General features: G+C 47.1%; 1 protein-coding gene across 1 annotated transcript in view; it reads right to left on the reverse strand.

Annotated features, from left to right (window-relative positions):
* LOC118379205 (NACHT and WD repeat domain-containing protein 2) overlaps positions 1–17,741 on the reverse strand; it is a 96,593-nt gene that overhangs the window by 16,398 nt on the left and 62,454 nt on the right. The window contains exon 6 of the mRNA XM_052459289.1: positions 1,568–1,771. Within this exon, the coding sequence (XP_052315249.1) occupies positions 1,568–1,771 (204 nt within the window). The remainder of the gene's footprint in view (positions 1–1,567; positions 1,772–17,741) is intronic.

Below are 17,741 nucleotides of genomic sequence, written 5' to 3' on the forward strand. Positions count from 1 at the left end.
AGCTGCACGGAGAGCCACAGATATGTTTACTGCTAGTGCCAACTCACAGTAAGATCACAAAGCTTTAGTTACTGTACATTTACATTTACATTTAAGTCATTTAGCAGACGCTCTTATCCAGAGCGACTTACAAATTGGTGCATACACCTTATGACATCCAGTGGAACAGCCACTTTACAATAGTGCATCTAAGTAACTGTAGTTACTATAGTTACACTGTAGTTACTATAGTTACACTGTAGTTACTATAGTTACACTGTAGTGACATGGGGACTGTGACAGCTGCACGGAGAGCCACAGATATGTTTACTGCTAGTGCCAACTCACAGTAAGATCACAAAGCTTTAGTTACTGTAGTTACTATAGTTACACTGTAGTTACGATAGTTACACTGTAGTTACTATAGTTACACTGTAGTTACTATAGTTACACTGTAGTGACATGGGGACTGTGACAGCTGCACGGAGAGCCACAGATATGTTTACTGCTAGTGCCAACTCACAGTAAGATCACAAAGCTTTAGTTACTGTAGTTACTATAGTTACACTGTAGTGACATGGGGACTGTGACAGCTGCACGGAGAGCCACAGATATGTTTACTGCTAGTGCCAACTCACAGTAAGATCACAAAGCTTTAGTTACTGTAGTTACTATAGTTACACTGTAGTTACTATAGTTACACTGTAGTGACATGGGGACTGTGACAGCTGCACGGAGAGCCACAGATATGTTTACTGCTAGTGCCAACTCACAGTAAGATCACAAAGCTTTAGTTACTGTAGTTACGATAGTTACACTGTAGTTACTATAGTTACACTGTAGTGACATGGGGACTGTGACAGCTGCACGGAGAGCCACAGATCTGTTTACTGCTAGTGCCAACTCACAGTAAGATCACAAAGCTTCTAAGGAAGTGCAAAGGTGAATCTTTATAGGTATCAAACGTTCCACCGGAACAACACGTCCTAATGAGGGAAGCAACTTGAAGTCCAGAACTTTTAAGAGAGCTGTTTCCAGGTGACTTTTACTGGCCAGTATTACGGGTGCTTTTTGTGAACGTGAGGGGCGTAACAGTTTGCTTCGACTAAAACAGAGCAGAAAGGTTCCCTTTTTCCAATGTAAATAAATATTATACATATTTTTTTTAATTTCACTGACTTTGCTGATGTGGTTGTCCCACCTAGCTATCTTAAGATGATTGCACTTACTGTAAGTCTCTGGATAATAGCATCTGCTGCATATGGATGCTTCAGTATCTTGGCCTAGTCTCCCTGAGACCTACCTACTCAGGTCGTCTTTTTCCATATGATGCAAGAGAACAGTGGAGGCTGGTGGGAGGAGCTATAGGAGGTGGAACGGTATTAATCACATCTCACACATGGGGAACCACGTTTGACTCCGTTCCATGTCTTTCATTCCTGCCATTACGATGAGACTGTCCTCCTATAGCTCAACCCACCAGCCTCCACTGCAAGAGAACCCTGGCCACGTCCCACGGTCATTCCATTACGACTGGGTCTGAGCATCAGTTCTGTAGGTTTTGAGGCAGAAAGGGTTCAGATCTTACTGAGTTTTGGTAGTTCTTCAACATCTGGGCTTTGGGTTTGAGGTAGTAGGCCGGCGGCACGGAGTTCTCATCTCGACAGTACCACTCCTCCAGGATGTGTGTGTCTAGGCCTGCCTCCACCGCCGCATCCAAGATCATCTCAAACTCTGGAGCCTCCACCTCCCCCGGCACGCGGATACTGCCATACTTCTCTCCCACCAGCCCCTGGGAGGAAGAAAGAAAGACAGAGAGAGGTTGAACGGTCATCATCATCATCGCTTGACTTTCTATGATGATTGGTTTTCAAGGTTTCTAGTTGCTCTCATTCTAGGAGTATCGTTGAGGCACTTTATGATTTTCACATTAAAGTGCTCATTGAAGTGCCTTACGACAGCCTTTCATTTGTTTTCTGTGTACCGGGCTGCTATCTGCAAGGCATGTGGGTGTTATCTATTGGTATGTCAGCCTTGGCTTAGAGTTCACGCACACACACACACACACACACACACACACACACACACACACACACACACACACACACACACACACACACACACACACACACACACACACACACACACACACACACACACACACCGAGGCAGAGTGAGTGGTCAGGGCCATCCAGAGAGAGCTGATGTGCTGAGTGGAACAGGATTGTATAATTGTTTTAATTGGTCTGTGATCCTTCTCAGTGTGTTGGTAGCTGCTTTGAACGGACATTAATCGAATGGAATGAAAACAACAGGAGTATGGGTTCGGTTCGTCGGTCAGTGGAGGCTGCTGAGAGGAGGACGGCTCATTAACAATGTCTGGAATGGAGTGAATGGAAACGGAATCAAACGGTATCAAAACCTGATGAAGACAGCTTGTCTGTCGAAACGTTGGTTATTAGATGATTCAATTATTGCATCTGAGCTCCAAGAGTGAGAGGTTCTCCTTTTCTTTTTCAAGATTTCTACTCCGCTAGCCAGCACCTCTCCTAAACAGATGTTCTACTCTGCTAGCCAGCACCTCTCCTAAACAGATGTTCTACTCTGCTAGCCAGCACCTCTCCTAAACAGGTGTTCTACTCTGCTAGCCAGCACCTCTCCTAAACAGGTGTTCTACTCTGCTAGCCAGCACCTCTCCTAAACAGGTGTTCTACTCTGCTAGCCAGCACCTCTCCTAAACAGGTGTTCTACTCTGCTAGCCAGCACCTCTCCTAAACAGGTGTTCTACTCTGCTAGCCAGCACCTCTCCTAAACAGGTGTTCTACTCTGCTAGCCAGCACCTCTCCTAAACAGGTGTTCTACTCTGCTAGCCAGCAACTCTCCTAAACAGGTGTTCTACTCTGCTAGCCAGCACCTCTCCTAAACAGGTGTTCTACTCTGCTAGCCAGCACCTCTCCTAAACAGGTGTTCTACTCTGCTAGCCAGCAACTCTCCTAAACAGGTGTTCTACTCTGCTAGCCAGCAACTCTCCTAAACAGGTGTTCTACTCTGCTAGCCAGCAACTCTCCTAAACAGGTGTTCTACTCTGCTAGCCAGCACCTCTCCTAAACAGGTGTTCTACTCTGCTAGCCAGCACCTCTCTAAACAGGTGTGTGTTTGTTTCGCTTCTAGATCAAACAGTATCAAACATTCCATTCCACTCCATGCCAGCCATTACTATGAGCTGCCATCCCCTCAGCAGCCTCCACGATTGTCAGCACATGGACAAATGGAACTGAGAATGTATGCACATGTAAGATGAGGTTAAAGTTTGTTGTCATGAATGCTATAATCGTCATCATTATCATCTTGAACAGTGACACAAGCATCATCACCACTCTCTCCCTATAATAATTTGGCCAGGGATACAAAATGATATAAAACCCAACCACTCACACATGCTTGATAGAATAATAGTATTTTAATCACATAATCTCTGCCAACCAGGCTGAAATAATCTGCATGTCAGTCGTCCCCCTCTTCATCTGAAGAGGAGAGAAGGATCGGAGGACCAAAATGCAGCGTGGTATGTGTATATATTTAATTAAAGAAAGTACTGAACACAAAAACAATCGTTAAGCTATAAATGAGACCTGTGCTGACACAAGCAACTAACATAGACAATCACCCACAAACAAACAGTGCAACCCAGGCTACCTAAGTATGATTCTCAATCAGAGACAACTAATGACACCTGCCTCTGATTGAGAACCATACTAGGCCGAAACATAGAAATCCCAAAATCATAGAAAAACAAACATAGACTGCCCACCCCAACTCACGCCCTGACCACACAAAATAACGACAAAACAAAGGAAATAAAGGTCAGAACCTGACACTGCACTAACTAATTATCTTATCACTCAAAACTAGGGTTGCAAAGGGAGAGGATATTACTCAAAACTAGGGTCCCAAAGGGAGAGGATATTACTCAAAACTAGGGTCCCAAAGGGAGAGGATATTACTCAAAACTAGGGTCCCAAATGGAGAGGATATTACTCAAAACTAGGGTCCCAAAGGGAGAGGATATTACTCAAAACTAGGGTCCCAAAGGGAGAGGATATTACTCAAAACTAGGGTCCCAAAGGGAGAGGATATTACTCAAAACTAGGGTCCCAAAGGGAGAGGATATTACTCAAAACTAGGGTCCCAAAGGGAGAGGATATTACTCAAAACTAGGGTCCCAAAGGGAGAGGATATTACTCAAAACTTTGCAATTTTACCAGTAAGTACAAGGATTTTGGTATCTTTCAAAACATTTTCAAAACAAATAATATCAAATTTTATTTGTCACACGCACCTGTAACGTCTGCTGCCAGCTCACACTCTCAAACACATAGATCCTCTGAACGCAGCTCACTCTCCAGCCCACTTTCCAGCTCACACTCTCAAACACATAGATCCTCTGAACACAGCTCACTCTCCAGCCCACTTTCCATCTCACACTCTCAAACACATAGATCCTCTGAACGCAGCTCACTCTCCAGCCCACTTTCCAGCTCACACTCTCAAACACATAGATCCTCTGAACGCAGCTCACTCTCCAGACCACTTTCCAGCTCACACTCTCAAACACATAGATCCTCTGAACACAGCTCACTCTCCAGACCACTTTCCATCTCACACTCTCAAACACATAGATCCTCTGAACGCAGCTCACTCTCCAGACCACTTTCCAGCTCACACTCTCAAACACATAGATCCTCTGAACACAGCTCACTCTCCAGACCACTTTCCATCTCACACTCTCAAACACATAGATCCTCTGAACACAGCTCACTCTCCAGACCACTTTCCATCTCACACTCTCAAACACATAGATCCTCTGAACGCAGCTCACTCTCCAGATCCAAATCACCTGATGTCTGATCACCTGTTCACACACCTGTATGTCATTATCACACACTATTTAGTCCAGTTCTTTGCACCTCATCACTGTGAGGTATTATTTGCTTTGTGACACACGTCTAGTCGGAGTGCTGTTTGCACTGTGATTTACTAATCCAATGTATGATAGGTTTTGCCTGCCTCACTAATGACGCCTTTTGCCTGCCTCACTAATGACGCCTTTTGCCTATTCCCTGCCTGGATGACGTTACTAGCCTTTTCCCTGCCTGTACTGTTGCCTTGTTGGACCTCCTGTGTATGACCTTCTGCCTGCCACGGGACCCAGCTACCTGCCTCCTCCTGTGTATGACCTTCTGCCTGCCCCTGGACCCAGCTACCTGCCTCCTCCTGTGTATGACCTTCTGCCTGCCCCGGGACCCAGCTACCTGCCTCCTCCTGTGTATGACCTTCTGCCTGCCCCTGGACCCAGCTACCTGCCTCCTCCTGTGTATGACCTTCTGCCTGCCCCTGGACCCAGCTACCTGCCTCCTCCTGTGTATGACCTTCTGCCTGCCCCTGGACCCAGCTACCTGCCTCCTCCTGTGTATGACCTTCTGCCTGCCCCTGGACCCAGCTACCTGCCTCCTCCTGTGTATGACCTTCTGCCTGCCCCTGGACCCAGCTACCTGCCTCTTCCTGTGTATGACCTTCTGCCTGCCCCTGGACCCAGCTACCTGCCTCCTCCTGTGTATGACCTTCTGCCTGTCCCTGGACCCAGCTACCTGCCTCCTCCTGTGTATGACCTTCTGCCTGCCCCTGGACCCAGCTACCTGCCTCCTCCTGTGTATGACCTTCTGCCTGCCCCTGGACCCAGCTACCTGCCTCCTCCTGTGTATGACCTTCTGCCTGCCCCTGGACCCAGCTACCTGCCTCCTCCTGTGTATGACCTTCTGCCTGCCCCTGGACCCAGCTACCTGCCTCCTACTGTGTATGACCTTCTGCCTGCCCCTGGACCCAGCTACCTGCCTCCTCCTGTGTATGACCTTCTGCCTGCCCCTGGACCCAGCTACCTGCCTCCTACTGTGTATGACCTTCTGCCTGCCCCTGGACCCAGCTACCTGCCTCCTGCTGTGGTCCTTTACAACACCTGTGCTTGAAACCAGCTCTCTGTCTCCCATCGTGTTCATGACAGCACCGAATACAACAGGTTTAGTGTTGTGAAATCCTTACTTACAAGCCCTTAACCAACAATGAAGTTCAATAAATAAGAGCTATGCAATTATTATGAAATAAACTAATGTGGAAAAAAATGTAAGATCAAGAAGTAAACCCAAGAAAAAAGTAACACAAGAAAAGTACATAACAATAACGAGGCTATATACTGGGGGCTATATATCTAGTGGCCTTTTTTGGGGGGTACGTCAGATTATCACCGGTGTCTGTAATGATCTCTGCCCCTCTGTACGGCCTTATCACATGTCAAATATTTGTAATAATTACATTATTTTTAAAAAGGGGACAATTTTAAAACAAAATAAATATAAAACCATCAACATAGTGAATGTGGTTTTATTTATTTTATTTCACCTTTATTTAACCAGGTAGGCTGGTTATGGGGCTTTCCAGATGAAATACCCTTTAGATGTTATATTTTACACAACTTACACACTGCCTTAGGAAAGTATTCAGACCCTTTACTCAATACTTTCTTGAAGCACCATTGGCAGTGATTACAACCTCAAGACTTGGGTATGACGCTACAAGCTTGGCACACCTGAATTTGGGGAGTTTCTCACATTCTTCTCTGCAGATTCTCTCAAGCTCTGTCAGGTTGGATGGGGAGCGTTGCTGCACGACTATTTCAAGGAGAGCCCGTTGTCTTGGCTTTGTGCTTAGGGTTGTGGTCCTGATGGAAGGTGAACCTCCGCCCCAGTCTGAGATCCTGAGGGCTCTGGAGCAGGTTTTCATCAAGGATCTCGCTGTACTTTGCTCCGTTCATCTTTGCCTCGATCCTGACTAGTCTCCCAGTCCCTGCCACTGAAAAACATCTCCACAGCATGATGCTGCCACCACCATGCTTCACCGTAGGGATGGTGCCAGGTTTCCTCCAGATGTGACGCTTGGCATTCAGGCCAAAGAGTTCAATCTTGGTTTCACCAGACCAGAGAATCTTGTTTCTCGTGGTCTGAGAATCTTTAGGTGCCTTTTGGCAAACTCCAAGTGGGTGTCATGTGCTTTTTACTGAGGAGTGGCTTCCATCTGGCTACTCTACCATAAAGGCCTGATTGGTGGAGTGCTGCAGAGAAGGTTGTCATTCTGGAAGGTTCTCAACAGAGGAACTCTAGACCTCTGTCAGTGACCATCGGGTTCTTTGATACCTCCCTGACCAAGGCCCTTCTCCCCCGATTGCTCAGTTTGGCCGGGCGGCCAGCTCTAGGAAGAGTCTTGGTGGTTCCAAACTTCTTTCATTTAAGAATGATGAAGGCCACTGTGTTCTTGGGGACCTTCAATGCTGCAGAAATGTTTTGGCACCCTTCCCCACATCTGTGCCTTGACCCAATCCTGTCTCAGAGCTCTACAGACAATTACCTCATGGCTTTCTAAAAACCAGTTTTGCTTTGTCATTATAGGGTATTGTGATGTCATTATGGGGTATTATGATGTCATTATGGGGTATTGTGATGTCATTATGGGGTATTGTGTGTAGATTGCTGAGAGAATTGTTTTATTTAATCCACTTTAGAATAAGGCTGTGTTACGTTCCCCAGTTTATGTGTTGTAGTTTGTGTATTTGCATGTGTTTATTTCAGGAAATGGCTTCCTGAAATCCCTCAAGCAGCTGATTGGTCGACTCCATGGTTAATTGGAGAGCTGACCCCGCCCCCTCGTCAAGACGCAGCTGTCTCCAGTTACACATTCATTCTGAAGCTATATAAATGCCAGTGTTCTGTTCAGGAGGGAGATTTTTGCTGGAGGTAGATTTGCTGGAGATTTTCTGGGAGGTCATTGCAGAGATTTTGCTAGAGATATTATGTTATGTTATAATATTCTGTTTCATTTGTTCCCAGGGGGGGAAGGGGAAGGCACCTAGGGAGTGCTTAGGCAAGAGGCCCGCGGGCATACATATACCCGTAGCATATTCGCTGTCTAGGCACACTAGGTAAGACCTGGGCGGACCACCCCCTGTATTTTGGTTATGGCACCAGGTGGTGCTAAATTAGGTAAGTAGTGGGTAGGCAGGTAAGATAGGAGAGGGGGGGGGGCTTTGAGATTTACTTTCTTTGCTTTGGTTCCGTCCAGCCTCTTTCCCCCATATTACCGTGTAAAGGAATAAAGTCCTTGTAAACGGTACCACATTCTGCCTGTTGTCATTCTTACTTGCACCTACAGTCCATACCCTTTTCACTTCATGGAGAGTTTAGTTGTAGCAGGGTGTTGCGTTCCCTCTTCATAGAGGCGTGCGTAACATAACCAGGGTTGGGGAAACTGGAGAACCAGGGTTGGGGAAACTGGAGAACCAGGGTTGGGGGAAACTGGAGAACCAGGGTTGGGGGTACCGGAGAACCAGGGTTGGGAAACACTGTTGGGGGTACCGGAGGACCAGGGTTGGGGGTACCGGAGGACCAGGGTTGGGGGTACCGGAGGACCAGGGTTGGGGGTACTGGAGGACCAGGGTTGGCAAACACTGTTGGGGGTACTGGAGGACCAGGGTTGGGGCTACCGGAGGACCAGGGTTGGGGGTGCTGGAGGACCAGGGTTGGGGGTGCTGGAGGACCAGGGTTGGGGGTACCGGAGGACCAGGGTTGGGAAACACTGTTGGGGGTACCGGAGGACCAGGGTTGGGGGTACCGGAGGACCAGGGTTGGGAAACACTGTTGGGGGTACCGGAGGACCAGGGTTGGGGCTACTGGAGGACCAGGGTTGGGGGTACTGGAGGACCAGCATTGGGGGTACTGGAGGACCAGGGTTGGGGTGCTGGAGGACCAGGGTTGGGGGTACCGGAGGACCAGGGTTGGGAAACACTGTTGGGGGTACCGGAGGACCAGGGTTGGGGGTACCGGAGGACCAGGGTTGGGAAACACTGTTGGGGGTACCGGAGGACCAGGGTTGGGGGTACTGGAGGACCAGGGTTGGGGGTACTGGAGGACCAGCGTTGGGGGTACTGGAGGACCAGGGTTGGGGGTACTGGAGGACCAGGGTTGGGGGTACTGGAGGACCAGGGTTGGGAAACACTGCTGGGGGTACTGGAGGACCAGGGTTGGGAAACACTGCTGGGGGTACTGGAGGACCAGGGTTGGGAAACACTGCTGGGGGTACTGGAGGACCAGCGTTGGGGGTACTGGAGGACCAGTGTTGGGGGTACTGGAGGACCAGGGTTGGGGCTACTGGAGGACCAGGGTTGGGGGTACTGGAGGACCAGGGTTGGGGGTACCGGAGGACCAGGGTTGGGAAACACTGTTGGGGATACTGGAGGACCAGGGTTGGGGGTACTGGAGGACCAGGGTTGGGGCTACTGGAGGACCAGGGTTGGGGGTACTGGAGGACCAGGGTTGGGGGTACCGGAGGACCAGGGTTGGGAAACACTGTTGGGGATACTGGAGGACCAGGGTTGGGGGTGCTGGAGGACCAGGGTTGGGGCTACTGGAGGACCAGGTTTGGGGGTACCGGAGGACCAGGGTTGGGGGTGCTGGAGGACCAGGGTTGGGAAACACTGTTGGGGGTACTGGAGGACCAGGGTAGGAAAATACTGGTCTATGTGACTTGTCGTATCTTCAGCTCTGAGTCTTGTCGATGAAAAGGCCTTTTTGATGAGAAACACTGAACAAGATCAAATGAGTGTCTTGTGTTTGGGATTGTGTGTCTTTTGAGATACAGCGAAAGACATGTGAATGGGGTTAGCTAGCTATTTTTTCCAACAAAACCAATTTCTATTCGGGCCTGTTGGACAAAATTGAGGCAGTTCCCCTGAAATTGCTTGGCGAGGGATCTGAGGGAGAGAGTTAAGGCATGTCGGCTGTTTGAAGACACAAGTGACAGTCGTTTGTACATGGATGCTGACCGAGATCACAGAAAACTCGCTGACATGAAGGAAATGGAAAGTTTTGAAAGACAACGGGAGATGAGATACATTCTCCTCATTAGGAAATAGCAACAGCTCCAATCAAAGCCCTCCATCAGCTGTTTTCTTTTACAGAGCGAGTTTAAGGCAGAGTTTTGTGTGGAACTACAGAACAGTTTGTTTGGGACTACAGAACAGTTTGTGTGGGACTACAGAACAGTTTGTGTGGGACTACAGAACAGTTTGTGTGGAACTACAGAACAGTTTGTGTGGGACTACAGAACAGTTTGTGTGGGACTACAGAACAGTTTGTGTGGGACTACAGAACAGTTTGTGTGGAACTACAGAACAGTTTGTGTGGAACTACAGAACAGTTTGTGTGGGACTACAGAACAGTTTGTGTGGAACTACAGAACAGTTTGTGTGGGACTACAGAACAGTTTGTGTGGGACTACAGAACAGTTTGTGTGGAACTACAGAACAGTTTGTGTGGGACTACAGAACAGTTTGTGTGGGACTACAGAACAGTTTGTTTGGGACTACAGAACAGTTTGTTTGGGACTACAGAACAGTTTGTTTGGGACTACAGAACAGTTTGTGTGGGACTACAGAACAGTTTGTGTGGAACTACAGAACAGTTTGTGTGGAACTACAGAACAGTTTGTGTGGAACTACAGAACAGTTTGTGTGGGACTACAGAACAGTTTGTGTGGGACTACAGAACAGTTTGTGTGGAACTACAGAACAGTTTGTGTGGGACTACAGAACAGGTTGTTTGGGACTACAGAACAGTTTGTGTGGGACTACAGAACAGTTTGTGTGGGACTACAGAACAGTTTGTTTGGGACTACAGAACAGTTTGTTTGGGACTACAGAACAGTTTGTGTGGGACTACAGAACAGTTTGTGTGGAACTACAGAACAGTTTGTGTGGGACTACAGAACAGTTTGTGTGGGACTACAGAACAGTTTGTGTGGAACTACAGAACAGTTTGTGTGGGACTACAGAACAGTTTGTTTGGGACTACAGAACAGTTTGTTTGGGACTACAGAACAGTTTGTGTGGAACTACAGAACAGTTTGTGTGGAACTACAGAACAGTTTATGTGGAACTACAGAACAGTTAGTGTGGGACTACAGAACAGTTTGTGTGGAACTACAGAACAGTTTATGTGGAACTACAGAACAGTTTGTTTGGGACTACAGAACAGTTTGTGTGGGACTACAGAACAGTTTGTGTGGAACTACAGAACAGTTTGTGTGGAACTACAGAACAGTTTGTGTGGGACTACAGAACAGTTTGTTTGGGACTACAGAACAGTTTGTTTGGGACTACAGAACAGTTTGTGTGGGACTACAGAACAGTTTGTGTGGGACTACAGAACAGTTTGTTTGGGACTACAGAACAGTTTGTTTGGGACTACAGAACAGTTTGTGTGGGACTACAGAACAGTTTGTTTGGGACTACAGAACAGTTTGTGTGGAACTACAGAACAGTTTGTGTGGAACTACATAACAGTTTGTTTGGAACTACAGAACAGTTTGTGTGGAACTACAGAACAGTTTGTTTGGGACTACAGAACAGTTTATGTGGAACTACAGAACAGTTTGTGTGGAACTACAGAATATTTTGTTTGGAACTACAGAACAGTTTGTGTGGGTCTACAGAACAGTTTGTGTGGGACTACAGAACAGTTTGTGTGGAACTACAGAACAGTTTGTTTGGAACTACAGAACAGTTTGTGTGGGACTACAGAACAGTGTGTGTGGGACTACAGAACAGAAGAGAGAGAGAGAGAGAGAGAGAGAGAGAGAGAGAGAGAGAGAGAGAGAGGAGAGGGAGAGGGAGAGTGAGAGTGAGAGTGAAAGAGAGCGAGGGAGGGAGAGTCATTCATTCTCTGAGCTGCTGACAAAGTCTCTGTCAGCTTGCCTTGCAGGGACAGCAGGGAAGGACAGGGTGGCTGAGTAACTGTGAGTGTGTGTGTGTGTGCATGTGTGTGAGTGCGTTTGTTGATGATTGGCCCTCTATGTACTGTCCTGTCACACACACTTGCACAGATGCAATCTCCTCTCCCCCTCTCTCTCTCTTCCATCCCTCTCTCTCACCTATCCCTCTTTCTCTATCTCCCTCTCCCTTCCTTCCTTCCTTCCTCCCTCCCTCTCTCTGCTGCCCAGAAGAACAGTACAAAAAAATGGCCTCAGTTTCTCTGGGTAACTTTATCACCCAACCTGCCTTAGCCTGAAAGCATTACACGCTTGGAACCTTGCCAACTACTGTAGATGAAGGGACCAAGGTTGACAGACTGAAACTTTGGATGTGTTTAGGGAGGGAGGGAGGGAGGGAGGGGAGGAGAAGGGAGCAGGGAGGAGGAGGGAGGGTAGGGGAGGAGAAGGGAGCAGGGAGGAGGAGGAGGGAGGGAAGGGGAGGAGAAGGGAGCAGGGAGTAGGAGAAGGGAGGGAAGGGGAGGAGAAGGGAGCAGGGAGGAGGAGCAGGGAGGAGGAGGGAGGGAAGGGGAGGAGCAGGGAGCAGGAAGCAGGGAGGGAAGGGGAGGAGGAGGGAGGGAAGGGGAGGAGAATAGAGCAGGGAGAAGGAGCAGGGAGGAGGAGGGAGGGAAGGGGAGGAGCAGGGAGGGAAGGGGAGGAGAATGGAGCAGGGAGGAGGAGGGAGGGAAGGGGAGGAGAATGAGGAAAATATGAACCAAGATGTCATGGAACAAGAACAATATAAATAATCACAGTAATCTGATAGGTCATGGAGACTGGTGTAAATCTACTTATTAAAACATTGAACACTTTGAAAACTGTTTGACGCTATAATTCTTCATGTTAGCATCAATCATCAACACTAATCTGGTTTGAATGGCAGGTGATGGGAAATCCCTTCTGATGAGGCTTTTGGTGAATTTGTGATCATGTCTGATTATCGGGTTTTTCTGTTTGCCCTCTTTTTGTGTTGTGTTTTTGCCATTGACCTGGAAAACTACTTTCTCCAGCCTGGTCTCATAGACTAGATGCAACATAGTAAACGAAACTCACACTAGTATGATAAGGTATGTTACTTTTGGTGTGGTTACGTAAGACTGAAGCTAACTTAAGGCAAAAACAAAAGGAGGGTGGTTGGTCGGGGTGGAGGAGTTTGCGTACAACGTGAATGTCTAGAAACCCAAAGATCACCGACAACTTATTACCTTTTAGATACTTAAAAACTACTTAGCATGTTAGCTAACCCTTCCCATAACCTTAACCCTTTAACCTTACTCCTAAGCCTAACCTTAACCTTAACACGAAGCTTAGCTCACATTAGCGTTAGCCACCTAGTCACCTAGCTAATGTTAGCGTTAGTCACCTAGCTAACATTACCATTCGCCATTTAGCCACCTAGCTAACCTTAGCCACCTAGCTAACATTAGCATTAGCCACCTAGCTAACGTTAGCATTAGCCACCGAGCTAACGTTATCATTAGCCACCTAGCCAACGTTAGCAACCTATAATAATAATAATAATATATGCCATTTAGCTGACGCTTTTATCCAAAGCGACTTACAGTCATGTGTGCATACATTCTACATATGGGTGGTCCCGGGAATCGAACCCACTACCCTGGCGTTACAAGCGCCATGCTCTACCAACTGAGCCACAGAAGGACCACAGCTAGCTAACCTAGCTAACGTTAGCATTAGCCACATAGCTAACGTTACCATTAGCCACCTAGCTAATGTTACCATTAGCCACCTAGCTAACGTTAGCATTAGCCACCTAGCTAACGTTACCATTAGCCACCTGGCTAACGTTAGCCATATCTTACATATTGCAAATTCGTAACATATTGGTCAACACTTTACCTGACACCCAGTTGCATAACCATGTCAGAATATGGTCATAAAAGCTGACATAACCTGTCGTAACCTGTCATAACCTGTCATAACCTGTCATAATATAGTCATAACCTGTCATAACCTGTCATAACCTGTCATAACCTGTCATAACCTGTAATAATATAGTCATAACCTGTCGTAACCTGTCATAATATAGTCATAACGCTGTTACACTTAAATCTGCTCCTGCATTCATCCCCGTCATCGGCAACAGAGCACTGGGGTAGGTGCATGTCTGACATCAATGTGTACGCAATTATAATGATAAACTGTTATATAACATAAACACACTGTTGACACCTAGTCTATGGTGTAATGGAAGGTTCTGTAACATATTATATGAATTGCAAAACGTGACATATCATCGGAATTGTGATTCGTAACATATCAAATACAAAATGGATGACGGACAACCACAAATGAATACATACAATACCAAACATAGCATATCAAACTAATTTATACATCACATAAAAATTAATTTTTATTATGTTACGTCTACCCCTGAGGCCAGGTTGCTTTCTCGGAATGCAAGTCTCCAACCAGGCGTATCGGATTAACACTTACATCATGTAGACTGAATGGCAGTTTACTGTGCTGTAAAAAAACCCCAGCTCTGTGCCAATTTAACTGCACACCTCAGCAAAATAACATGATATTTCCATTAGGTAAGAGGAACTAAGCTGAAAAAAGAGAGTAGCAAAAACAGGGAAAACAACAGAATTTTGTGAAGGGGTATTTTAAGTCCATCGTTTTAGGGAATTCTAGTCGGTCGGGAGAGGAATAAACCAGTTACGCCTCATTGTCATGCTTAATCTCTGGGTCAATGACACCATCACCATGCCAACCCCTGGCATCGCTATGGAAACCTGCCTTATTTGCGCCAACAGGTCGACAGGTTTGAAAAAAGCCCCTACAGGTGTGATTCTCTCTGTGTGCGTGTTTGTGTGTGTGTGGGTGTGTGTGGATGTATGTGTGTGTGTGTGTGTGTGTGTGTGTGTGTGTGTGTGTGTGTGTGTGTGGGGTGTGTGTGTGTGTGTGTGTGTGTGTGTGTGGGGGTGTGTGTGTGTGTGGGGGTGTTGTGTGTGTGTGTGTGGGGGTGTGTGTGTGTGTGTGTGTGGTGTGTGTGTGTGTGTGTGTGTGTGCACCTGTCTTATCTGTGAGACCGTCATTTCAACTAGTGACACCTACTGGCGTGTCAACCACAACAGATAACACATTATTTAGAAACGTTGTCATAATACACTGTACACAGACAGTATGCTTAATAGAGTGAGACACCATTTTATGGCCTATGACATCCCTCTAGAGTCAATATTACATTATAAAGGAATGTTATCTAATAGTAACTTGCCAATAAAACAGTACAGTGTTTGCAGACAGTAACCTGATGATGTTGTGACAGAAAGACCTGAGGAAGGAAAGGAAAGAGGAAAGGAAAGGAAATAGGAAAGCTAGGAGGATCATAAAGCTGATCCAAACCCATCCACTGTGGGCAGGAGGCAACGCTGGGCCTGCTCTCAACTGCTGAAACCAGAGGAGGAATATTTAACCTCCTCCCCCTACTTGTCCTCTCTCCCTCGCTCTGTCTCTCTGTTTCTCTCTCTCTCTCTCTCTCTCTCTCTCTCTCTCTCTCTCTCTCTCTCTCTCTCTCTCTCTCTCTCTCTCTCTCTCTCTCTCTCTCTCTCTCTCTCTCCCTCTCTGTCTCTCTCTCGCTCCCCCTCTCTCTCTCTCCCCCCTCTCCTCACACACACACACATCCCTCTAGCATCCCCCCTTCCTTTCCTCTCTCTCTCTCTCTCCTCCCTCTCTCTCCCCTCCTCTCTCCTCTCTCTCTCTCTCTCTCTCTCTCTCTCTCTCTCTCTCTCTGTCTCTCTGTCTCTCTCTCTCCCTCTCTCTCTGTCTCTCACTCTGCTCCCCCCTCTCTCTCTCTCTCTCCCTCTCCCTCTCGCTCCCCCCTCTCTCGCTCCCCCTCTCTCTCTCTCCCTCTCACACACACACACACATCCCTCTAGCATCCCCCCCTTCCTTTCCTCTCTCTCCATCATCCCTCCTCTGAGCCATGTGTTCACCCAGGGAGCAGTGACAGTCGTGTCAGCTGCGATTCTCCTGTGCAGCCACCTCCCCCGGAACAGACTTTGAAGTGACTCCCACCACCATGTGGACAGGCAGACAGACAGGCTAGAGGGACCTCTGGGGCTGTGTTGGACCTAGAAGATCACGAAGGGTTAGATGTGCCTCTTCTGATTTTAATACTGTGGTGGGATTTGGACTGCTCAGTGTGTGTGTGTGTGTAGAGATCTGTATTTGCATGATGAAATACAGAACACCACCACAGTCATATTTTAATCTCACACTATACTATAGCCTTTACTGTAGGTCTTCAGCCTTCAGGTCTTCAGCCTTCAGGTCTTCAGCCTTCAGGTCTTCAGCTTTCAGGTCTTCAGCTTTCAGGTCTTCAGCCTTTAGGTCATCAGCCTTTAGGTCATCAGCCTTTAGGTCATCAGCCTTCAGGTATTCAGCTTTTAGGTCTTCAGCCTTTAGGTCATCAGCTTTTAAGTCTTCAGCCTTCAGGTCTTCAGCCTTCAGGTCTTCAGCCTTTAAGTCTTCAGCCTTCAGGTCTTCAGCCTTCAGGTCTTCAGCCTTTAAGTCTTCAGCCTTCAGGTCTTCAGCCTTTAGGTCTTCAGCCTTCAGGTCATCAGCTTTTAGGTAATCAGCTTTTAGGGTCATCAGCTTTTAGGGTCTTCAGCTCTTATGCCTTCAGCTTTTAGGGTCTTCAGTCTTTAGGTCTTCAGCCTTTAGGTCATCAGCTTTTAGGGTCATCAGCTTTTAGGGTCTTCAGCTTTTAGGGTCTTCAGCTTTTAGGGTCTTCAGCCTTTAGGAATTCAGCTTTTAGGTCTTCAGCTTTTAGGTCTTCAGCCTTTAGGTCTTCAGCCTTGAGGTCTTCAGCTTTTAGGTCATCAACTTTTCACTTGTCAGACTCAAAGTAACAAGAAAAAGAATCAACCCAAATCGTTCTTGGGAGACAAATGAGTCAACAAATAGAACCCAGAACTGTCAATCACCGCTCCAAACTACGCCACTGATCAAAGAAAGTGTATCAGTCAGTCTCTTCAGAGGAGAGAAAATATGGCTCTCGCCAACATTATCACAAGAACCAAGGGACAACAGCTGTCAAGCTTTCACATCTATAAATGTATCTCTCTCTCTCTCTCTCTCTCTCTCTCTCTCTCTCTCTCTCTCTCTCTCTCTCTCTCTCTCTCTCTCTCTCTCTCTCTCTCTCTCTCTCTCTCTCTCTCTCTCTCTCGGGCAGGGCTGGCTCCTTAGGGTAGACACTGATCTAAATTGGTACACTAACTCGGCGATGATAACCCGTTAACTGTGAGAGAATTTTAATACATCATAAAACATTCATCTGCAGAGAGACAGATTGGGAGGAGGGGCTGGGATCATAATTCAAGAGGGTTGTAGTGTGTATGTGTTTGTGTGTGTGTGTGTTTGTGTGTGTGTGTACAAACTACCCTTTGTGGGTGTGTATGTGTGTGTGTGTGTGTGTGTGTGTGTGTGTGTGTGTGTGTGTGTGTGTGTGTACAAACTACCCTGTGTGGGTGTGTATGTGTGTGTGTACAAACTACTGTTGTGTGTGTGTGTGTGTGTGTGTGTGTGTGTGTGTGTGTGTGTGTGTGTGTGTGTGTGTGTGTGTGTGTGTGTGTACAAACTACTGTTGTGGGTGTGTATGTGTGTGTGTGTGTGCGTGTGTGTGAGCTGTATGTGTATACAGTGCTGATTGGAGCTGAAGAGCTGGGCCTCCCAACACAGTTAGTGTGCCACCTTGAAAAAAACAGAGCTATGAAATAACCTTCCTTTTCACTACCAGTGGGGTAAATAACCTTAAGTGCAATAACTCAATAAAAATAAAAAAAGATAAGTGCAATAACTCATCCACAAGGCAAGCTGTCAAT

This window comes from Oncorhynchus keta, chromosome 13 (assembly GCF_023373465.1).
Source record: "Oncorhynchus keta strain PuntledgeMale-10-30-2019 chromosome 13, Oket_V2, whole genome shotgun sequence".
Lineage (NCBI taxonomy): Eukaryota > Metazoa > Chordata > Actinopteri > Salmoniformes > Salmonidae > Oncorhynchus > Oncorhynchus keta.